Source organism: Artemia sp. Qi Xiang Cuo, chromosome 15, assembly GCF_049724085.1.
Source record: "Artemia sp. Qi Xiang Cuo chromosome 15, ASM4972408v1, whole genome shotgun sequence".
Lineage (NCBI taxonomy): Eukaryota > Metazoa > Arthropoda > Branchiopoda > Anostraca > Artemiidae > Artemia > Artemia sp. Qi Xiang Cuo.
In genome coordinates, this window is record NC_142808.1 from 8,899,644 (window position 1) to 8,925,481 (window position 25,838).

At 37.6% G+C, this 25,838-nt stretch overlaps 1 protein-coding gene across 1 annotated transcript in view; it reads left to right on the forward strand.

Annotated features, from left to right (window-relative positions):
- Positions 1–25,838, forward strand: part of cac (calcium voltage-gated channel subunit cacophony) — a 534,146-nt gene that overhangs the window by 499,676 nt on the left and 8,632 nt on the right. Inside the window, exons 40-41 of the mRNA XM_089100885.1 lie at positions 16,091–16,200; positions 23,285–23,442. Of these exons, the coding sequence (XP_088957011.1) occupies positions 16,091–16,200; positions 23,285–23,442 (268 nt within the window). The remainder of the gene's footprint in view (positions 1–16,090; positions 16,201–23,284; positions 23,443–25,838) is intronic.

A 25,838-nucleotide genomic window follows, 5' to 3' on the forward strand; every position in this document is an offset into this window, starting at 1 on the left:
ATAGATAGAGTCTTGCAGCGTTTTTGGTGGAAAGGATTAAGAAAGGATATTATCAACTTTTGTAAAAGAATCCTTTATGACAAGTGACATAGGATGTCTGAAAAATTGGACAAAACCGGAAATGATTACTATGGTAGTAATTAAACAACAGCAACCAGAAATAATGTCAGACCGAGTAGTGATGGGGGGACCCGTTGTAGGGTACACAATATTTAATGCAGGCATAGTCGCATGGAAGATTACACCTCCAGAGGGAAGGCTAGTGGAACTGGGAAAACACCTTCACCGGAGTGAAAATCATCTTGCGGTGAAGGAGATGTTTCACCGCATAAAAGAATATGTGCATGTTCCCATCCTCAACCAAATTTTAAAGGAATCGGTGGAGGGGTGTAGCTGTTCGGCATGGAAGGAAGAGTCCCTTCGAAAACGCCAGCTGCCGTCCCATCACAAAGGTAAAAGAGAGGTAGGGACCCTTGCCAGAGTAGAAATAAATAGATCCCAAAACCCTCCACCGCACTCACAAGGAATGAAGACACGTCTGACTGGACGGGGGGCTGTGCCTGACCGTCCATCATTATTAGGAATAGACCACCCAATATTTAACTACCAAATACCCCAAAGGCCCCAGGCTGAGCCCGCGCGCCCTTACGTCAACCCTCGTCTTCCCCCTCAACATCGTAACACCCGTCCACCCATCGCAAACATTCGCCCAAGCACCACTCCTTATTTACACCCCTCCCCAAATCGTCACTACCAACCACATTATGCACCTATTCGCGCCCCAATCAAACCCCACCACAATCCCAACTCATCACCAGCCTCATCTGGAGTCGCCCTATAAAGGCAACCTTCGAAAGGAAAGACTATTACAACCCCAAAACCAAAGTTACCTCCTATAACAGCTACGCCAAAGATCCATTACCCCGCTACGGATATTCGGTATCCTGCTACTGCAACTACAAGCAGAGCAGAGATTAATTATCCCGCCACGGATATTCGATATCCAGCCGAAGAAATGAAACCCCTGCTCCCTGTATCAACCCCCTCTCATCCCCCCAGAAAGATTAACTGATTGGGTTCTTCTCGACATGTTCGTTGACCGCCAGGAGAGTCCCGAGGACGACATCCTGCAATTATTCCCTACGGAGGAGAAAGAGAAACTGCTGAAAAATGAAGAAAATTTCATAGTACCGCACACTACTCGGCAAGGCAGAAACCCCGCACGGCAGGAGCTCTAATGAAGAGATAAACAGTAAAACCAGAGGAAGCCGAAGAAGAAAATTTGTGTTTATTTTAATTTGATTTTATGTCCGAATTTCTAGCCGATCCACCGGGGATGCGGGCCATTTATCTTAGGAGGGAGGTGTTGGAACCCTTGGTCCCAGTTTCTTCAGATAAATCTCCCTCCCAGATTCCTTTCTTTTGGCCCCTTAGTTATTTTCCTTCCCCGAGTAATAATTATTCATTTTCCTTTTATTTTGTGGCGCCATTTTATGTCCTCCTAATTGCGTAGTTGGTTAATAGACCACGAGGTATTAAATTGCGCAGTTAGGGAGGTTTGACCAGTAACTTAGTAAGCCCTCGGATTGGCTGGAAAAATTCATTACAACCCCCGCTACCCCGTCGCAGACACGTGGCTGGCGGAGCGGGCTGGAGGAAATAGTTCCTTTTTTAAGTCATTTCCTTTTGTAGCGTGTCTTGATTAGGCCTACAGTAAGATTTTTTTTTATACTATATACTCTATTAACTTTTCAGCCTAGGTGGAGTCTAAAGAGATAGTTAGAAATATTAAAGGTAACCCTTGGCCTTAAAAGTGGCCCTGGGACCATTCGATCACGCTAGTAGACACGGAACCGTTAGAGTAACCGCGGAAATCCCACTACTTTGGGCCGACAAGGGGTTCTCCCCCTCCAGTAAGTGGCATAGCAACCTCTTTGCGCCATTTTTGCCTCAAAAGTGGTGACCCCCGTACGTTAGATCTCCAATAATATATATATATATATATATATATATATATATATATATATATATATATATATATATATATATATATATATATATATATATATATATATATATATATATATATATATATATATATATATATATATATATATATATATATATATATATATATATATATATATATATATATATATATATATATATATATATATATATATATATATATATATATATATATATATATATATATATATATATATATATATATATATATATATATATATATATATATATATATATATATATATAAAATTTAAATAGAATAAATAGAATATAAATTAAATTAAAGAATGAATTAAATTGAAACAATTGAAAATTAAATGAAATTTTGAATATAAATAGAGACTACATAAATTAAGCGAACTCTATAGCACAATTTTAAATCTGTGGCTTCTTCGAGAATTCATCATATTCATCACAGAGGGTCTTACTTTGTTTAATATGGTAGCTGGTTTTCTAGTGTCTCTTTGAGCTGTTCATATAAATTACTGCGCAGCCAAGAGGGGATTTTAGCCTTTAGGATGAGTCAGATTCTGACAAGCAGTGTGCATAATTGATTGTTTTTCTTTGGGGAAAGGGGGGGGGAGCAAATTTCAAAAAACGCAAAATCGTAATTTTGTGACAAATGTAAGAAACAAAGAACAGTTATGATAACTTAGAGGATTTTGGAGGTCTCTCTCATGATTACGTGTCTAGTTTTGGTCATTTCTGGAATTTTCCCTGAAAATTGACTTACCGTATTGAATTCTATTTTTATGACGCTTAAACTTATACAAAGAGCTATGTTTAATTACCTTAAAACGAAATAATAAAACCACTGTTTAAAATTTAATAGCTTATATTTAAAATAAAAGTCGTAGCCAAGAGGGAATTTTAGCCTTTAGGATAAGTCAGATTCTGACAAGAACTGCGCATAATTGATTGTTTTTCTTTGGGGAAAGGGGGGGGGAGCAAATTTCAAAAAACGCAAAAACGTTATTTTGTGACAGATGTAAGAAACAAAGAACAGTTATGATAACTTATAGGATTTTGGAGGTCTCTCTCACGATTACGTGTCTAGTTTTGGTTATTTATGGAATTTTCCCTGAAAATTGACTTACCGTATTGAATTGTATTTTTATGACGCTTAAACTTATACAAAGACCTATGTTTAATTACCTTAAAACGAAATAATAAAACCACTGTTTAAAATTTAATAGCTTATATTTAAAATAAAAGTCGTAGTTAGTTATACAAAGTTGAGCTTAATAATGCTTGCTGGATTCAAAGCGCACGGTTTCAGTGTGGCAAGTGAGTAGAGGAGGGGGTGCTACTCCGGGACGAACCACGTGGTTTATGGTCCAAATAAGGGCATAGCCTCCCTAGGGAGAATGATTACGTAATGGGGTCAATGACCTCTTTTTCCGAGGTCGATTTATTTGATGTTTCTATGTGTAATAACTCCGGGGCGAAGGTTGCAGATGCGCATTGAATTCTAACGGGAACAATGTTATTGATCTAGGACTCGAGGGGGAAGTGAATTTCCGAGAGCTTGATTGCGTAATCAAAGTGTGTCAACAACAACAACATCGACCATGACATTCGCTGAGAGCGTGCACTTACAACAACAACAAAACCGGAATTTGGAACACCTGTGCTGTCGACCTCAATTCACCTATCGTGAATCAATAATTCCCCTTAGAAACAACAAATTAATTTCCCCTTTCTTGACAGATCAATCAATCAATGACATCATCTGTCAGACTTTAAAAATTTCGCCCTAGAAAAATTTCTCCAGGAATAGATCCAAATCATTAATGTCTTTGCCTCGGGAACAACTCTTTTGGTCGAACTCCAAAGGATATTAATAACCAAAGGCCATGGAAACAATTAGGCAAGAAATATCTTAGCGATGAATTGTTTTAGCGCGCGAAAAGGTTTCTTATTAATTTGAAATGCGTTAGCGCAGAGATGCCAATAAAAAAGGAACACGCTGAAATTACGTTTAGGGATTATTTGGGCGAAACCGTTTTAGACAGGTTATGGAACTATTTCGGCGAAACAGTTAGAGACATTTTAAAAGATGATTTTTGAAGAGAATTTAGAAGAGAATTTAATGGTGAAACTCTGTGGTCGTTATAATACACAAGTTTCATTTGAACAGTGTTTTGAGGTCCTCTAACCCAACCCCAAAGGGTTCCAATCCTCCTACCCCCACTCCCAAGGAAGCCCCCTGTCCTCAAAGGCCCCCCAAGCTCCCAAAGGGCCACCGGCGCCTCCAAAGGCCCACCCAGACCCTCAAAGGCCATCCCCGGGCCCCCCAAAGGCCCATCGAGCTCCCAAAGGACCAACAGGGTCCCAAAGGCCCTCCACCGGTCCCCAAATGTCCCCCAGGCCCCCAACTGCCCTCCTCAGACCCCCAAAGGCACTCCCCCGGTCCCCCAAGGTCCCCCCGAGCTCCCAAAGGACCACCGGCTCCCAACTGCCCCCTCGGACCCCCAAACGCCCTCCCTGTGCCCCAAAGGCCCTCCCCCGGTCCCCAAAGGTCCCCCCGAGCTCTCAAAGGACCACCGGCCCTCAAGGGGCCCACAGACCCTCAAAGGCTCTCCCCGAGAACCCGTCTTTCGTTGATGTGTGTTGTCTGAAACCTATGATTTGGGATGTGTAGTTTGCTACTTCAGACTTTTCTGAGCTATGGTTTCCTAGTATTTCATAGTTGAATGTTGTCTGAAACCAATAGTTTGGGATGAGTAGTTTGCTACTTCAGGCTTTTATGAGCTAGGTTTCTTAGCCTTTCGTTGGTGTGTGTTGACTGAAACTTATGATTTGGGATATGTAGTTTGCTATTTTTGACTTTTCTGAGTTGGATTTCTTAGTCTTTCATAGATGTGTGGTGTCTGAAACCTATGATTTGGGATGTGTAGTTTGCTATTTTCGACTTTTCTGAGCTGGATTTCTTAGCCTTTCATAGGTATGCGTTGTCAGAAAATTATGATTTGGGATGTATAGTTTGCTATTTCAGGCTTTTCTGAGCTAAGGTTTTCTAGTATTTCGTAGGTGATTGTTTTCTGAAACCTATAGTTTGGGATAACTACTTTGCTATTTTTGACTTTTCTGAGCTAGGTTTCTTAGTCTTTCGTTGGTGTGTGTTGAGTGAAACCGATGATTTGGGATATGTAATTTGCTATTTGTGAATTTTCTGAGCTGGATTTCTTAGTCTTTCGTAGGTGTGTAGTGTCTGAAACCTATGATTTGGGATGTGTGGATTTCTAGTTTTGACTTTTCAGAGCTGGATTTCTTAGCCATTCGTAGGTGTTTGTTGTCTGAAACCTATAGTTTGGGATGGTTAATTTGCTATTTTTGTCTTTTCTGAGCTAGGTTTCTTAGCCGTTCATAGGTGAGTGTTGTCTGAAAGCTATGATTTGGGATATGTAATTTGCTATTTCCGACTTTTCATAACCGGATTTCTTAGTCTTTCGTAGGTGTGTGGTGTCTGAAACCAATGATTTGGGATGTGTGGGTTGCTATTTTTTTTACTTTTCCGAGCTGGATTTCTTAGCAATTCATAGGTGTGTGTTGACTGAAACCTATGATTTGGGATGGTTAATATGCTATTTTTGACTTTTCTGAGATAGATTTCTTAGCCTATCATATATGTGTGCTTTCAGAAAATTATGATTTGGGAGGTGTAGTTTGCTTTTTGGACTTTTCAGAGCTATGATTCTTAGTCCGTCATAGGTGTTTGTTGTCTGAAACTTCGAGTTTGGGATGAGTAGTTGGCTATTTCAGGCTTTTCTGAGCTAAGGTTTCTTAGTATTTCGTAGGTGAATGCTGTCTGAAACTTATGATTTGGGATATGTAAATTACTATTTCGAGCTTTTCTGAGTTGAATTTCTTAGTCTTTCATAGGTGTGTAGTGTCTGAAACCTATGATTTGGGATGTGTAGTTTGCTATTTTCGACTTTTCTGAGCTAGGTTTCTTAGCCTTTCATAGGTATGTGTTGTCAGAACATTATGATTTGGGATGTGTAGTTTGCCATTTCAGGCTTTTCTGAGCTAAGGTTTTCTAGTATTTCGTAGGTGAATGTTGTCTGAAACCAATAGTTTGGGATGAGTAGTTTGCTATTTTTGACTTTTGTGAGCTAGGTTTCTTAGTCTTTCGTTGGTGTGTGTTGTCTGAAACCTATGATTTGGGATATGTAGTTTGCTATTTTTGATATTTCTTAGATGGATTTCTTAGTCTTTCATAGATGTGTGTTGTCTAAAACCTATGATTTGGGCTGGGTGGATTGCTACTTTTGACTTTTCTGAGCTGGATTTCTTAGCCTTTCATAGGTGTTTGTTGTCTGAAACCTATAGTTTGGGATGACTAGTTTGCTATTTTTGACTTTTCTGAGCTAGGTTTCTTAGCCGTTCATAGGTGAGAGTTGTCTGAAACCTATGATTTGGGATATGTAATTTGCTATTTCTGACTTTTCATAACCGGATTTCTTAGTCTTTCGTAGGTGTGTGATGTCTGAAACCTATGATTTGGGGGTGTGTGGGTTGCTATTTTTTGACTTTTCTGAGCAGGATTTCATACCCATTCGTAGGTGTGTGTTGACTGAAACCTATGATTTGGGATGGTTAATTTGCTATTTTTGACTTTTCTGAGCTAGATTTCTTAGCCTTTCATAGGTGTGTCCTTTGTGTGCATGTAAGTTTTTGCGTGTGGGTGTAAGTTTTTGTGTGTGTGTGTGTAAGTTTTTGTGTGTCTAAGCTTTTGTGTGTGTAAGTTTTGACGTGTGTGTGTTTATGTTTGTGTGTGTGTGTGTGTGTGTGTGTAAGTGTTTGTGTGTGTGTGTGTGTGTGTTTGTTTTTGTGTGAATTTAAGTTTTAGTGTGCATGTGTTTGTGTGTGTGTGTGTGTGTGAGTTTGTGTGTGTGTGTGTGTGTGTGTAAGTGTGTGTGTGTGTGTGTGTAAGTTTTTGAGTGTGTGTGTGTAAGTTTTGGCGCGTGTGTGTAAGTTTTAGTGCGTGTGTGTTTTAGTTTTTGTGTGTGTGTAAGTTTGTGTGTGCATGTTAGTTTTTGTGTGCTTGTTTGTGTTTGAATGTGTGTGTAAGTTTGTGTGTGTGTGTGTGTAAGTTTGTGTGTGTCTAAGAGTGTGTGTGTGTGTTTTTGTTTTTGTGTGTGTGTTTGTTAGTGTTTTTGTTTTTTTTTGTGTGTGTTTTTGTTTTTGTGTGTGTGTGTGTGTGTGTGTGTGTGTGTAATTGTTTGTGTGTGTGTTTATGTGTGTTTGTGTGTGTTTGTGCGTGTGTGTGTGTGTTTTTTGTTTTTTTTTTGTGTTAGTTTTTTTTTGTGTGTGTGTGTGTGTGTGTGTAAGTTTTTGTGTGTGTAAGTTTTGGCGTGTGTGTGTGTAAGTTTTCGTGTGTGTGTGTGTGTGTGTGATTTTTGTGTGTGTGTGTGTGTGTGTGTAAGTTTTTTTGTGATTGTTATTTTTTGTGTGCATGTTATTTTTCGTGTGCATGTGTATGTTTGTGTGTGTGTGTGTGTGTGTGTGTGTGTATTTTTTTTTGGGTGTTTTTTATTTTTCGTGTCTGTGTATTTGTTCGTGTTTTTTTGTTTGTTTGTTTTTTGTTTGTTTGAGTGTGATTTTGTGTAAGTTTTTGTGTGAATGTAATTTTTTTTGTTAATGTAATTTTTCGTGTGCTTGTGTATTTTTATTTGTGTGTGTGTGTGTTTTAGTTTTTGTGTGTTTTTGTTTTGTCGTGTGTGTGTTTGTTTTCGTGTGTGTGTGTGTAATTTTTCTTGTGTGTGTGTGTAAGTTTTTGTGTGTGTGTGTGTGTGTGTAAGTATTCGTGTGTGTGTGTGTAAGTTTTCGTGTGTGCGTGTATGTTTTTGTGAGTGCGTGTAAGATTTTGTGCGTGTGTGTAATTTTTTGTTTTCTTGTAAGTTTTTTTGTGATTGTTTGTTTTGGTTTTCTTGTGTAAGTTTTTTGTGTGTTTGTGTGTGTGTGTGTGTGTGTGTGTGCGTAAGTTTTCGTGTGTGTGTGTAAGTTTTAGTGTGTGTGTGAAAGATTTTTTACGTGTGAGTAAGGTTTAGTGTGTGTGTAAGTTTTTGTGTACATGTAAGTTTTTGTGTGCATGTAAGTTTTTGCGTGTGGGTGTAAGTTTTTGCGTGTGGGTGTAAGTTTGTGTGTGTGTGTGTGTGTGTAAGTTTTTGTGTGTCTAAGCTTTTGTGTGTGTAAGTTTTGACGTGTGTGGAAAAATTTAGAAGTGTCCAACTCAGAAAAGCCCGAAAACGTAATTTACATATCCCAAATCATAAGTTTCAGACAACACACTCCTATGAGCGGCTAAGAAATCTAGCTCAGAAAAGTCTGAAATAGCAAACTAGTCATCCCAAACTATTGGTTTCAGACAACAAACACCTATGATGGACTAAGAATCCTATCTCTGAAAAGTTCAAATAGCAAACTACACATCCCAAATCGTAATTTTCTGACAACATACACCTATGAAAGGCTATGAAACCTAGCTCATAAAAGCCGGAAATAGCAAATTAACCATCCCATATCATAAGTTTCAGACAGCACTCACCTATGAACGGCTAAGAAATCTAGCTCTGAAGTCAAAAAATAGCAACCCACACATCCCAAATCACAGGTTTCAGACAACACATACCTATGAAAGACTAAGAAATCCAACTCAGAAAAGCCCGAAATAGTAATTTACATATCCCAAATCATAATTTTCTGAAAGGACACACCTATAAAAGTATAAGAAATCTAGCTCAGAAAAGTCAAAAATAGCAAACTAGTCATCACAAAATATAGTTTTCAGACAAAAAACACCTATGAAAGGCTCAGAAATCAAGCTCAGAAAAGTCACAAGTATCTATCAATCCATCCCAAATCATAGGTTTCAGACAACACACACCAACGAAAGACTAAGAAATCTAGCTTAGAAAAGCCCGAAATAGTAATTTACATATCCCAAATCATAGGTTCCAGACAACACTCACCTATGAACGGCTAAGAAACCTAGCTCAGAAAAGTCAAAAATAGCAAACTAGTCATCCCAAACTATAGGTTTCAGACAACAAACACCTATGAAAGGCTAAGAAATTCAGCTCAGAAAAGTCAAAAGTAGCAATCCACCCATCCCAAATCATAGGTTTCAGACAACACACACCTATGAAAGACTAAGAAATCCCACTCGGAAAAGCTCGAAATAGTAATTTACATATCCCAAATCATAGGTTTCAGACATCATTCACCTATGAAAGACTAAGAAACCTTAGCTCAGAAAAGCCTGAAATAGCGAAACTACTCATCCCAAACTAGAAGTTTCAGACAACAAACGCCTATGACGGACTAAGAATCATAGCTCTGAAAAGTTCAAATAGCAAACTACACATCCCAAATCATAAGTTTCAGACAACACACACCTATGAACCGCTAAGAAATTTAGCTCAGAAAAGACAAAAATAGCAAACCACTCATCCCAATCATTGGTTTCAGTCAACACACACCTATGAAAGGCTAATAAATCCAGCTCAGAAAAGTCGAAAATAGCAAACTACATATCCCAAATCATAGGTTTCAGTCAACACACACCAACGAAAGACTAAGAAACCTAGCTCAGAAAAGTCAAAAATAGCAAACTACTCATCCCAAACTACAGGTTTCAGATAACATTCACCTACGAAATACTAGAAAACCTTAGCTCAGAAAAGCCTGAAATATCAAACTACACATCCCAAATCATAATTTTCTGACAACACATACCTATGAAAGGCTAAGAAACCTAGCTCAGAAAAGTCGAAAATAGCAAAATAAACATCCCAAATCATATGTTTCATACAAAACACACATATGAAAGACTAAGAAATCAAACTCATAAAAGACCGAAATAGTAATTTACATATCCCAAATCATAAGTTTCATACAGCATTCCCCTACGAAATACTATATCCCAAATCATAAGTTTCAGACAGCATTCACCTACGAAATACTAAGAAACCTTAGCTCAGAAAAGTCTGAAATATCCAACAACTCATCCCAAACTCGAAGTTTCAGACAACAAACACCTATGAGTGACTAAGAATCCTAGCTCTGAAAAGTTCAAAAATAGCAAACTATACATCCCAAATCATAATTTTCTGAAAGGACACACCTATGAAAGGCTAAGAAATCTAGCTCAGAAAAGTCAAAAATAGCAAATTAACCATCCCAAATCATAGGTTTCAATCAACACACACCTACGAATGGCTATGAAATCCTGCTCAGAAAATTAAAAAAATAGCAACCCACACACCCCCAAATCATAGGTTTCAGACATCACACACCTACGAAAGACTAAGAAATCCGGTTATGAAAAGTCAGAAATAGCAAATTATATATCCCAAATCATAGGTTTCAGACAACACTCACCTATGAACGGCTAAGAAACCTAGCTCATAAAAGTCAAAAATAGCAAACTAGTCATCCCAAACTATAGGTTTCAGACAAAAAACTCCTATGAAAGTATAAGAAATCAAGATAAGAAAATTCAAAATTATAAATCAACAAATCCCAAATAATAGTTTTCAGAAAACAAACACATATTATAGACTATTTAATCATGATAATAAATGTCTAAAATAGCAAACTACATATACCAAATCATCGGTTTCAGTCAACACACACCAACGAAAGACTAAGAAACCTAGCTCAGAAAAGTCAAAAATAGCAAACTACTCATCCCAAACCATCGGTTTCAGACAACATTCACCTACGAAATACTAGAAAACCTTAGCTCAGAAAAGCCTGAAATAGCAAACTACACATCCCAAATCATAATGTTCTGACAACACATACCTATGAAAGGCTAAGAAACCTAGCTCAGAAAAGTCGAAAATAGCAAACTACACATCCCAAATCATAGGTTTCAGACACTACACACATATGAAAGACTAAGAAATCCAACTCAGAAAAGCTCGAAATAGTAATTTACATATCCCAAATCATAAGTTTCAGACAGAATTCACCTACGAAATACTAAGAAACCTTAGCTCAGAAAAGTCTGAAATAGCCAACTACTCATCCCAAACTCGAAGTTTCAGACAACAAACACCTATGAGTGACTAAAAATCCTAGCTCTGAAAAGTCCAAAAAGCAAACTACACCTCCCAAATCATAATTTTCTGAAAGGACACACCTATGATAGGCTAAGAAATCTAGCTCAGAAAAGTCAAAAATAGCAAATTAACCATCCCAAATCATAGGTTTCAGTCAACACACACCTATGAATGGCTAAGAAATCCAGCTCAGAAAAGAAAAAAATAGCAACCCACACATCCCAAATCATAGGTTTCAGACACCACACACCTACGAAAGACTAAGAAATCCGGTTATGAAAAGTCGGAAATAGCAAATTACATATCCCAAATCATAGGTTTCAGACAACACTCACCTATGAACGGCTAAGAAACCTAGCTCAGAAAAGTCAAAAATAGCAAACTAGTCATCCCAAACTATAGGTTTCAGACAACAAACACCTATGAAAGGCTAAGAAATCCAGCTCAGAAAAGTCAAAAGTAGCAATCCAACCATCCCAATTCATAGGTTTCAGACAACACACACCTATGAAAGACTAAGAAATCCAGCTCAGAAAAGTCAAAAATAGCAAACTACATATCCCAAATCATCGGTTTCAGTCAACACACACCAACGAAAGACTAAGAAACCTAGCTCAGAAAAGTCAAAAATATCAAACTACTCACCCCAAACTATTGGTTTCAGACAACAATCACCTACGAAATACTAGAAAACCTTAGCTCAGAAAAGCCTGAAATAGCAAACTATACATCCCAAATCGTAATTTTCTGACAACACATACCTATGAAAGACTAAGAAATTCAGCTCAGAAAAGTCGAAAATAGCAAACTACATATCCCAAATCATAGGTTTCAGACAACACACACCTATGAAAGACTAAGAAATCCAACTCAGAAAAGTCAAAAATAGCAAACTACATATCCCAAATCCTAAGTTTCAGTCAACACATACCAACGAAATGCTAAGAAACCTAGCTCATAAAAGACTGAAATAGCAAACTACTCATTCCAAACTATTGTTTTTAGACAACATACAACTAGGAAATAATAGGAAACCATAGCTCAGAAAAGCCTGAAGTAGCAAACTACACATCCCAAATCATAGGTTTCAGACAACACACATCAACGAAAGACGGGTGCTCGGAGAGAGCCTTTGAGGGTCTGTGGGTCCCTTGAGGGCCGGTGGTCCTTTGGGAGCTCGGGGGGGGACCTTTGGGGACCGGGGGAGGGCCTTTGGGGCACAGGGAGGGCGTTTGGGGGTCCGGGGGGGCAGTTGGGGGCCGGTGGTCCTTTGGGAGCTCGGGGGACCTTGGGGGACCGGGGGAGTGCCTTTGGGGGTCTGAGGAGGGCAGTTGGGGGCCTGGGGGACATTTGGGGACCGGTGGAGGGCCTTTGGGACCCCGTTGGTCCTTTGGGATCTCGATGGGCTTTTGGGGGGCCCGGGATGGCCTTTGGGGGTCTGGGTGGGCCTTTGGGGGCGCCGGTGGCCCTTTGGGAGCTTGGGGGGCCTTTGAGGACCGGGGGCTTCTTTCTGGGTTGGGGTAGGAGGATTGGAACCCTTTGGGGTTGGGTTAGAGGACCTCACAACACTGTTCAAATGAAACTTGTGTATTATAACGACCACAGAGTTTCACCATTAAATTCTCTTCTAAAATCTCTTCAAAAATCTTCTTTTAAAATGTCTCTATCTGTTTCGCCGAAATAGTTCCATAACCTGTCTAAAACGGTTTCGCCCAAATAATCCCTAAACGTAAATTCAGCGTGTTCCTTTGTTATTGGCATCTCTGCGCTAACGCATTTCAAATTAATAAGAAACCTTTTCGCGCGCTAAAACAATTCATCGCTAAGATGTTTCTTGCCTAATTGTTTCCATGGCCTTTGGTTATTAATATCCTTTGGAGTTCGACCAAAAGAGTTGTTCCCGAGGCAAAGACATTAATGATTTGGATCTATTCCTGGAGAAATGTTTCTAGGGCGAAATTTTTAAAGTCTGACAGATGATGTCATTGATTGATTGATCTGTCAAGAAAGGGGAAATTAATTTGTTGTTTCTAAGGGGAATTATTGATTCACGATAGGTGAATTGAGGTCGACAGCACAGGTGTTCCAAATTCCGGTTTTGTTGTTGTTGTAAGTGCACGCTCTCAGCGAATGTCATGGTCGATGTTGTTGTTGTTGACACACTTTGATTACGCAATCAAGTTCTCGGAAATTCACTTCCCCCTCGAGTCCTAGATCAATAACATTGTTCCCGTTAGAATTCAATACGCATGTGCAACCTTCGCCCCGGAGTTATTACACATAGAAACATCAAATAAATCGACCTTGGAAAAAGAGGTCATTGACCCCATTACGTAATCATTCTCCCTAGGGAGGCTATGCCCTTATTTGGACCATAAACCACGTGGTTCGTCCCGGAGTAGCACCCCCTCCTCTACTCAAGTGTTTTAAAATTTTTGGAAAGACGGAACTTAATTTCCAGAATGACACAACGCAAAAGTTGTACTTATTGCAAGAATAATTATTACAATACTAAACAATTACGAAAAGTATACTAATTTATATTAATGATTATGCTTATATTCTTCTTGAACAATCATAAGGGGGGTCTGAAGCATCTTCCCCTCTAAGGACATAATGAGGTGCAAATGAATCTCCCCCTGTTTTTAGCTTACCGTGAGTATTGAACAGTTCGTGTGATAACATCTCGACATCAAGATACCGGAGGCCCCACAGCAGCAAAAGTAGGGTTTGTTTCTTGGCTGTATTTACCTAAACGTTGGCTATCACTTGAGCGCAAATACTGATATACATATTTTACATTAGCAATTTCAAAATAGAATATTTAAAGGATTGCATTTTGAAAAATAAGAAATGAAAAGTTACAATTTGTGTGAATTTCTTTTCCTATATTAAAGAACATCGATTGACCGTGAGTCACACACGAACATTTTACCCAAACGTTGGCTTTCACTTGAGCGCAATAACGGATATACGTATTTTATATTAGCAATTTTAAAATAGAATATTTAAAGGATTGCATTTTTAAAAGATAAAAAAAAAAGTTACAAATTGTGTGTATTTCTTTTCCTATTTTAAAGAAAAACCGAATGACCCTCGCCTGTTTGTTAAAAATTTATTGTTTTTTTTCTTCGGGAATGAAACGTTCTCATATATGAGTATTTAGAATACAGAATATAACTTCATCTTTAGATGGTCTTGATTAAGCCTGTAAATATTGCGCCGCATTTTTATGTTAATCACCTTTTCTCTTCTTTTTGTTTCGTTTTATACGTAATTGAAAGCCTGCTATACTTGACAATACCTTATATATTTTAGATTTTAATGTAAATTATTTTGATATATTCTCTTTAGTCAGTGGAATGTATATAAAGATTTCACAGCCACAATATTTTATTCAAAGCTCCTAAATGGATGATATTTTTGGCTTTCAAACAGTTCGTGGTAACGAACTGTAGTAAGGAGTGACCCGGCTCAATAGTAATCAAAACTCTAAAAAACGGAATTTCGCTTCCAATATACATATCAAAAGCATCGGCTTTTTATACTGATTTCAAATATATATGTTTCATAAAGATTACTTTTACTCATCAAAACTAACGAACCTGAAAAAAAAATTTCTTATTTTCGAAAAAAGGGGGAAACACCCCCTAAAAATTGTAGACTCTTAATGAAAATCACACCATCAGATTGAGTGTATTAGAAAACCCTACTATAGAGGTTTCAAGTTCCTATCTGCAAAATATGGAATTTTGAATTTTTTTTTTTGCCAGAAGAAAGATCACGGATGCGTGTTTATTTGTTTGTCTTTTTTTGGGGGGGGGGGAGGGGGTGATTGCATTGATCCAGTGGTCCTAAAATATCGTAAGAGGACTCATTTGAGCGGAAATCAAAAGTTTTAGTGCCCTTTTTAAGTGACCCAAAAAATTCAAATGCAACTATGCCCCCTCCCACGCTCATTTTTTCCCGAAGTCACCTGATCAAAATTTCTGAGATAGCCATTTTGTTCAACATAGTCGAAAATTTAATAAATATGTCTTTGAGGATTACTTCATCCTCCAAAGTTCCCGGGGGAAGGGCTGCAAGTTATGAACTTTGACCATTGTTTACATGTAGTATTGGTTATTGGGAAGTATACAGACCGGTGTGGGGGGGGAGTCGGAGGAGGGGGTTACGTGGGTCGTTTTTTTCATGGAGGATATTTTCATGGAGGAAGGGACATTTCTATGAAGGGGGCGCTGGATTTCCCAGAATTATTTAAGAAACGATCAGAAATTAATTAAAAACAAACAGTTTGTTTCAACTGAAAGTAAGGAGCGACATTAAAACTTAAAACGAACAAAAATTTTTACGTACATGAGGGGGTTTGCCCCCTAGTCAATACCTCATTCTTTACGCTAAATTTTTTTTAGTACTTTCAAAGGAGCTATTTATTATAATTAAACGGTCTTTGTCATTCAGGGTTTGTGATTCGAACAAAATTTGATCGTAGTCATATCTGTCGTATCGTACGAAAAATCATAAGATAGTAAAAGTAACATGCAAATTTCGTTTTAATTATTCATGTACGGTGAGCCAAAATCAAGGTTGCATTAATTCAAAACCTTCAGAAATCAAATTTAAAAAAACAAGTTTTTTTAACTGAAAGTAAGGAGCAACATTAAAACTTAAAACGACCAGAAATTATTCCGGATATGAAAGGGGCTCTCCTCTCCTAAACGCCTCGCTCTTTGCGCTAAATCTTTTCATTGTTAAAAAAAAATTGAGTTGTTAGACAGAGTCTTTAGCGTAAAGAGTGAGGCATTGAGGAGGAGACAGCCCCTTTGATATAAGGAATATCTTCTGTTTGTTTTAAGTTTTAATGTCGGTCTTTAGTTTCAATTAAAAAAAAACTTGCTGTTTTTTACTTAATTCAAAATAAAACAAGCTGTCATAACAATATTTTACTGCTTGATGTGATATTTTACCATTTTAGTCCTATTTTTTAGGGTGTTGAGATAACGGAGGCACCGGACCCCTCACCGAGAGGCTCATTCAGTTCCAGAAGAAATTCAAGGCATAGTGACTCCCCTCACCTCTCCCCCGGTACAGGACAAAGGTAGGTGATGCTCAAGTCTGAGTAGGATAATGGCGCAATTTCTAACTGTTAAAAATACCTTTTCAGGTTTAGACATTTAGCCAGAAACTTTTAGGGAGCGAGAAGGTCAGGTAGAAAAAAATATGCTAAAAAATATGACATAGGCTTAATGGCTAAATAAGCATCGATTAATTAATCTAAAACGAATTGTTTAGCAACTAATAGTAATAATTTTTTTTGTAACTCCATGAACAGTGTTTATTTCTGTGTCGATTGGACTCTATTCTGAATGCTGGATTAGATTGAAAATGAAACTTACTGGCCAATTATCTTGCTGCAATTAATACGATTAAACTTGACTGATTATTCTCCGTTAAACCAGCACTTCCCCGCAGAAATAAAAAAAAATGAAACAATAGAAATGTGCTTAGATAGATAGATAGATTTATTTTCCGTGTAACAATAAAATAATAAGAAGAAATAAAAAAAAATGAGACAATAGAAATGTGCTTAGATAGATAGATAGATTTATTTTCCGTGTAACAATAAAATAATAAAACTTTGATCTACAAATCCCCACAAAGCTTCTATCGCCTGTAGGAGGGGGATTATGAAATAAACCTAATAACATAAACTATTAAATGCTTAAACACTTAACATGTAAAGCATTGGCTTCATAAGACTGGTGAAAAATAATAAACATAAGGAAAGAGAGCTTAATAAATAAGCTTTATCAAACTATAATTAATCACAGCGTCTATAAGTGTAAGAACAATAATAATAATAGTACTAATAATAATAATAATAATAATAATAATAATAATAATAACAACAATAATAATAATAATACCAATAATAATAATAATAATAAGGTATGACTTTGATGCGATCTTGCTATGAAGTTTAGCAATGCTGATAGCTGTATTGAGATTTTCACGCCAATCTTGGAAAGTTGACGAAATTCGTATTTTGTTGGCAAGAAAACTTACTGCTGTGTCTTTTTTTTGTAATTTTTCATACAGCCTTATTGTCAAAAACTACAATGGCCAAGTTAGGCCAAGTTACAAAATAGGAATCAATTTCCAACAATTATAACCTAGTCCAGCAACCTCACTAAACATATTTAGCAAAGAAATCAGAGATAAGAATTGTGACTGAAGCCATAACAGAGATCAGCAATTTTGGGAAGCATCTTGACCGAAAGGCAAGGACCAGCCCAGGGGCACCCACTTTAGAGGGGTAGACATGTGAGCTATTTCTTCTCTAGAGTTGGATTTTTTTTTTCCGTGTTTTCATTACATGTTCAATTTTTGGTGCTTACACTAGAGTCTTCAAGCTCTTTAGAAATACTTCTTATTCAAATTCAACGGCCCTTGTGTTTGCGCAGTCTTAAACAATTGTGATACAAAGTCTAACTTTAACGTAAAGAGTGAGGGTCGAAAAAGGGATAGCCTCCCTCATATACTGAATACTTTTTTTGTTTAAGGCTAATATGGCTCCTTACTTTCAGTTGAAAAAACATGTTTTTTTTTTGTTTAACTTCTGACCGTTTTTCTGGTCATCCAAAGAAATCTACCCTCCCCCTTTTCCTTAAAAATTTTCTCCAGGAAACTTCCTTCAGGAAACTTTGCTCCTCATGCAAAATTCTCCCCAAGGAACCCCCTCCCCACTAAAAATCTCTCTAAAAAATGTTCGTATTCTTCCCAATAACAAACACTATGCGTGAACAAGATGAAGTTAGTTTAACTTACAGCCTTTTCCCCAGGAACTAGGCTATAGAGAGTATTGTCATCTCCAAAGACATAGTTCTGGGGCCTTTCACATGCGTTGAATCAAATGTCTATCTCAAAATTTAGATTGCATGTCTTTGGGGGAAATGAGGGATAGGAAGGGGGCTAATGCCCCCCCCCAATGTTTTTGATCACTTCAAAAGGGCACTACAACTTTTGATTTCTCCTTAAATGAGCCCTCTCTTGATCTTCTAGGACTGGTCGCTCGATACCATCACTCCTGGGGGGAAAAATTAATAAACACGCATCCGTGATCTTTCTTTTGATAAAAAATACAAATTTCACAGTTTTATAGCTAAGAGCTTGAAATTACTGCAGTAAGGCTCTCTGATTTGTTGAATCTGATAGTGTGGTTCTCATCTTTAGGGGTTGTTTGGCCCTTTTTCAAGAATTAATTTAAAAAAACTTTTTCCACAAAATAAGTTTTTCAAAGAAAAGTAAAGAACTCCACTAAACAAAAATGAGCAAAACTAAAATCATGTAATCTACCAAGCGTGAAACTACCACAAATCATCATCGATAAATAAATGGAACTCAAAACGAACATAAATTACAATAAATAACCGAGTCAAACTCGGTTATTTGCACTTTACTGAAAAAAATTTAAATGTTTTTACTTTTATAACTTTAATAAATTAAATAATATTAAGATTTTGATTACTAAATATCAGTATATGTATATTAAAATGACAATGCACATTCATTTGTATTTTTTTCAGTAGAGTGCAAACTATGTTCTGGCCTTGGGAAGGCATAGGGGGTTTGAGCCCAACTTACGTTAATTTCTGCTCGTTTTGAGTTTGACTCGGTTGTTTATTGTAATTTCTGTTCGTTTTGAGTTTCATTTATTTATCGATGCTGATTTGTGGTAGTTTCACGCTTGGTAGATTATTTGATTTTATTTTTGCTCATTTTTTGTTTAATGGAGTTCTTTACTTTTCTTTGAAAAACTTATTTTGTGGAAAATAAATTTTAATTAATTTCTGTTTGTTTTATATTGACATAGTCTTTTCAGAGACAAAGAAAATAATACTTTAAATCTTTCCGTTTTTTTTAAAGATTTATAGTTTAGCCTGCTATTTGTATGCTGGAGAAAAAATTTCAGCAATTTTTAACAATATACACCCTCTTCAAAATCTGGACACAAATAGAAGTATTTAATTTAGTTTCATACTACGTCTAGTTGACCTGAAATGGAAAACTTGATACCATTCGCAAAAAAATCTGTTCACTTTCTTTGATAGCTTGAATGCACTTACGCTATTTTGATTTGGTTAACTTTTAAGAGCAGAAGCAGCCCCAAAAGTTTGAACATAAAACCCTCAGTCGTTCTTGGGATACTGCTGAGATCTCTTTTTGGGAGATGGCATTAACACAGTGCATTTTGATTTAATCTTATGGCAACATTTAGTTTTTAAACGTAAAATCAAATGGGAGGGTGGGCGTGGGAGGGGGATTAGTTTTCCTCCAATCACTTTCGACTATTAAAAAGAGCATCAGCCCTTTCTATTTTCAATCGAATGAGCCTTTTTCGAATTTCCTACGACCACTCCTTCGATACAAAGTGCCCGGGTCTAAACAACAACAACAACAAAAAAATAATACATTATACCCACATCGATCTTTACTATAAAAATGTCAAGCCTTCTAATTACTTTCGACTATTGAATACGGCACTAGGCCTTTCGATTTCCAATCAAATGAGCCCTTTTTAAGTTTCTACGACAACACCTCCTATAAACACCTTATATGCCCCCAGGGCATAAATAACAACTCTTACCCTAAGGGCTGTGAGGGTGGTTGTCATCCTCTAAGACCTAATTTCCAGAGCTTTCAACTACGTTAAACAAAATGGCTATATCAAAATTTTAATTGGATGTTTCTGGGAAAATGGTGGGCGTTAGAGGGGCGTTAGTCTTTCTCCAATTATTTGCAAAAAATAAAAAGGGCACTAGTCTTTTCGAATTCCTATCGTATGAGCCTTTTTGAACTGTCTACGACAACGCTTTGAATAAAAACCTTATATGCCCCCAGCGCAAAACTTACAACCCATGCCGTGAGGCCTGGGGGGGGTTTGTCATCCTCAAAGACCTAATTTCGATAATTTTCTACTACGTTAAACAAAATGGCTATTAGAAAATTTTGATTGTATGTGTTTGGGGGAACGGGGGGGGGGGAACAACTCTATCATTAAAAACCTTATATGCCCCCAGGGCATAACTTACAACCTTCGGCTTGGGGACTCTGGGGGGTTTGTCATCCTTAAATACATGATTTCAAGAACTTTCAACTACGTTGAACAAAATGGCTATCTCTAAACTTTGATTGAATGTGTTTGGGGAAATGGAGGACGTAAGAGGGGAGGTTAATTACTCTCCACTCACTTTCGACTATTAAAAAGGGTAATTTCAATTTCCGTTCAAATGAATCCTTTTTGAAACTTCTGCAAGAGTTTTCTGTATAAACCTTATTTGTCCCCAGGGCATAACTTACAACCCTCGCACCGTGTGCTCTGATGGGGTAGTCATCCTAAAAGACCTAATTTCAAGAACTTTCGAATACGTTGAACAAAATAAATATCTCAAAATTTTGATTGGATGTGTTTGTGGAAATGGTGGGCGTGAGAGGGGGGTTAGTTGCCCTCAAATCCCTTTCGGCTATTAAAAAGTGCACTAGCCTTTTGAATTTCCAATCGAATGAGCCCTTTTTCTAGTTTCTATGACAAACATTTCAATAAAAACCTTATATTCCCCCAGGGCATAGCTTATAACCCTTGCCCTGAAGACTGTGGGGGGGGAGTGTCCTGCTCGCAGGTATAATTTCCTGAACTTTAAACTGTGTGGAACAAAATGGCTATCTAAAAATTTTGATTGGATATGTTTGGGGAAATGGTGGGCGTAGAAGGGGCGTTAGTTACCTTCCAATTAATTTCGACTATTAAAAAGTATACCGTCCAGTACCATTTCCAATCGAGTTAGCCCTGTTAGAAGTTGATACGACAGCACCTTCAATAAAAAACCTTTCTTGCCCCCAGAGTATTATTTACAAACCTTACCCTGAGGGCTGTGGGGGGGTTTCTATCTGGAAATCTATAACACTGAACAAAATGGCAATCTAAACATTTTGATTGGATGTGCTTGAGGAAAAGGTGGGCGAGAGAGAGGCCTTGTTGCCCTTAAATTACTTTCGACTATTTAAAAGGGCACTAGACCTTTGAATTTCAAATCAAATGAGCCCTTTTTCAAGTTTCTACGACAAAGATTTCAATAAAAACTTATATGCCCCCAGGGCGTAACTTATAACCCTTGCTCTGAAGACTGTGAGCGGAGTGTTCTGCTCAAAGGTATAATTTTCTGAACTTTAACTGCGTGGAACAAAATGGCTATCTCAAAATTTTGATTGGATGTGTTTGGGGAAATGGTGGGCGTGGAAGGGGTGTTAGTCGCCTTCCAAATACTTTCGACTATTAAAAAGGGCACAAGCCATTTCAATTTCTAATCGAATGAACCCTTTTTGAAGTTTCTACGACAACACTTTCTATAAAAACTTTGTATGCCCCCAGGGCACAACTTACAATCCTTGTCCTGAGGGTTGTGAGGGGGTTGTCATTCTCAAAGACCTAATTTCCAGAACTTTAAACTACCTTGGACAAAATGGCTATCTAAAAATTTTGATTGGATGTGTTTGGGGAAAGGGTGGGCGTGAGAGGGGGGTTAGTTGCCCTCCAATCCCTTTCAACTATTAAAAAGTGCACTACCCTTTGAATTTCCAATTAAATGAGCCTTTTGTGAAGTTTCTATGACAACGCCTTCTATAAAAACCTTATATGGCCCCAGGGCATAGCTTACAACCCTTGCCCCGAGGGTTGTGGGGGAGTGTCCTCCTGAAAAACATATTTTCTATCTGGAAATCAACTACGCTGAACAAAATGGCTATCTCAAAATTTTGATTGGATGTGTTTGGGGAAATGAGGGGGGTAGGGGGGGGGGCTATTTGCCCTCCAATCACTTTCGACTATTAAAAAGGGCACTAGCTCTTTGAATTTCCAATCGAATGAGCCTTTCCTGAAGTTTCTACGACAACGCCTTCTATAAAAACCTTTTATGTCCCCAGAGAATAAGTTAAAACCCTTGCCCCCTGGGTTGTAGGGGAGTGTGGTCCTTAATAACATATTTTCTATCTCAAAATCAACTACGCTGAACAAAATGGCTATCTCAAAATTTTGATTGGCTGTGTTTGGGGGAATGTTGGGCGTGGGGGGGGGGGCTAGTTGCAATCACATCACTACTGACCAGTGAAATGTTCACGATCCCTTGGAATTTCCCAACGAATGAGCCTTCTTTGAAACTTCTACTATAACACCTTCTATAAAAACCTTATATGCCCCATGGGCATAACTTAAAACCCTTATCCCGAGGGTTGTGGGGGAGTGTCCTCCTCAAAAAGATAAAAATTTTGATTGGATTTTAGATCTCAAAAAGATCTAAAAATTTTGATTGGATGTGTTTGGGGGAATGTTTGGCCTGGGGGGGGCTAGTTGCCGTCCAATCACTTTCGACTATTAAAAAGGGCACTAGCCACTCCAATTTGCAATCGAATGATCCCTTTTCGAACTTTCTACGACAACTCCTTCGATAAGAAGTGCCCGGGTATGGAGAACCAAAAAACAACACATTGTGCCCACACCGTTCTTTGCTTAGGCAGCGCTAGCGCGCTGCCTTTGATCAGGCAATTTTTTTCAGGCTCGTAGCTTTTGAAGTATAAAATTAAACGTAATGAATTTTTTATGTTTGGAATCAGCATAAAAGTCAATTCTTTTGAAATATCAATTTTCAAAATATTTTTTCTGGAGTTTTGATTTCTATTGTATCGATTCATTCCTTACCGACAGTCCGTTATCATGGACTGTTAAATACGGCTAGTCGCACGAACAGCTAAAACTCATTGGCCTAATTTGGAATCAACTTGAAACTTATAAGAGAGGCTTCCGATTTAAACTACTTTACTAGTTGAAGTTTTCGGGGAAGTTTGCTTATTCTGAGAGCTTCAGAATAAGCAATGTCAGCCGTGTTGAGGATCTTCTGCAGGCTCTCCTTCCATCTTGTCCGAGGTCTACTACTCAGGCGTAACCAACAATGAGATGTGGGGTCAAGGCCGTATATAACTTTAGCGAGGGCGAGTTTTTTGAGATTTTAAGAGTTCGCTGGACAATTTGTATTACCTACTAATAATCCAGAATACCGAATTTTGGTTGGATCGTAGAATCAAAATATGAGTAAGCACGCACACTTAAAATTTTACAATCTGTATTTTAGGTGGGATAGATCTCCATCTGTACCGCGTCGATCTCCATCAGTGCCAAGACGATCACCATCAGCAACAAAAAAACCTCATGATATTGGTTTTAGCGATGCTGTTGAGGACCTGGTTGAAATTGTCAAACATGAAACAAGTAGACGAGGGAGAGCAAAAGGTTAGAAAAGCTTTCTTTTATAATCATTTTTAAAAGCCTACAGTCAATGCAGTGCTTTTATTGAAAATTCCCCCACGGATTTCACTTAAGGAAAATTTTAGGGAAAGCATGATGTTGGAATACATGAGAAATAAGTATATTTTCAAAAACTAACCAGATGATATTTAAGACAATTTGCTTTATATTGTGATTAAAATTGTAATTAAAAAATTTCTGCTTCCCCTTCCCTAAATTTTCCAACTCCATGCCTCTGTGTAGTTCATAGAGTCAATATGAAAACAATGTTAAGAAGAGGTAAAGAAAGCAGAAATTTTTCTCAGCACAAAAGTTAGCTATGCCTATTTTAAAATTTCTTCTATCATACTTCATAGTATTCCATATTAGCATCCTTTATATTACCTACCGATCAATATTCTCTCTATGTCCATTCCAATATGGACGTCAGCAAATATTAACAATCTCAAAGATCTACATCCAATTAAAATCTTCTACATCAACAGGGGCATAATTTTGTCAAATTCATGGGATGATGGTTCCGAAGCCAATTTTCCAAATCAATCGAAAATTACAATTAAAATTAAAAAATGAGTCATATAGTAGCCTATCACAAAGGTAAAGCTATACCAAAGAAAACTGACCCGTTTCTGTGGATGCTTGAATCACACAGAAACCAAATTTAACAAGATTTAGTTTTGTTAAGTTTTTAAAAATCTTTGTTTTGACAAGATTTTTGAAAAAACTAAATTTAAGGTGGAGAGGGCATTTTGCGATCTTGGGGGGCAGACTGAAGTTTGACAGGAGCAGTTTCCCCCCCCCCCCCTGCTACATGGTAAATTACGCCACTGTACAGTAATATAATTCAAATTGACATCCTTCGTACTAACATGCCCCAATTAACCTCTTCATATTAACATCTTCTAAGTGAACATCCAATTGAAACTCTTTAATCCCTTAATCCATATTTAAATCTTTCGTAATAATATTTCACATGTCAATATCCTCCATGGCAAAAATTTTAATTTTTCACATGAATGTTCTCCAGTTAATATAGAGAGAATGGTCTCTCCATATTAACATTCAATTAACATTCTCCATTTTTGCATTTTCCTTATAAAAACTATTCATATTACAGGATCCCTTTAATTCACATTTGTAAAATAATCTCTATATCATCATCCTTTACACTAACGTCCTCGTTTTTAAGATTCACCACTTTAACATCCTCTATATTAACACCCTCTATATTAACTTTCAAATAGGATTCTATAATTTATGCATCTACCTTGAATTTTACATATTTAAAGCTCCAATTCTCCTATTAAATTTAAAGTCTTCATATTAACGTCCTTTATAACAATATTCCTCCATATTGATATTTTTCAAGTTACTATTCTCCAGACAATCTCTCTATTACATCCAATTAATATTACTACTACTACTACTAACAACTCACCGCAGCACCAAGCCGCCTGAGGCCAACACAGCTACGTACGCTCCTCCTCCACCCCAATCTATTCAAAGCCTCCCTTTTTACAGCCGCCCACGAAGTACCCATTTCCTTTAAATCTTTCTTTATGACGTCCTCCCACCCCAGACGGGAACAACCTGCTGTCCGTTTAGCCCTAGATGATTGACCGAAAAGAACAATCTTCGGCAATCTGTCATCCTTCATCCGCACAACGTGCCCTAACCACCTCAACCTTTCTTTCATTATAGCCCTAGAGAGCGGTATTGAACCACATTTTTCGTATAGCCTATTGTTTGAAATAAGGTCAGTCAGCCGGGTACCCAGAACAATCCTTAAGCAATTTCTCTGGTGGAAAACATCTAGCAAATCTTCATCCGCTTTTGTGAGCGTCCATGCTTCAGAGCCATATTTGACCACTGTCATCACTGTAGCTTCCAATATTTTAATCTTGGTTTGTAGACTTATCTTCCTATTCTTCCAAACTTTTTCAACTGTGAAAAAACACCCTGAGTCTTGGCAATTCTACTTTTAACCTGTTCACTGCTCCCGCCGTGTTTACTAATAATACTACCAAGGTAAGTGAAGCTGTCCACCTAATCAATCTTTTCGTTACCCAACGTCACCTTTTCATCTTCACATATTCTTAGCCTTAGTGACTTAGTCTTCCTAACATTAATTTTCAAACCAATTTTAGCACTTTGAACTCGCAAAACCTCTAAAACTTCATTCATTTTGCTCATACTTTCATCTAGGATGCTTAAATCATCAGCATAATCCAAGTCCAGGAGACTTTTTCCTCCCCATTTGATTCCGTGGTCTCCCATGGCCTTTTCTGTGCTCCTTAAAACAAAGTCTATCTAAATAATTCAAATAAAGGGGGATAGAACACAACCCTGCTTAACTCCTGATTTAATACAAAACCAGCTGC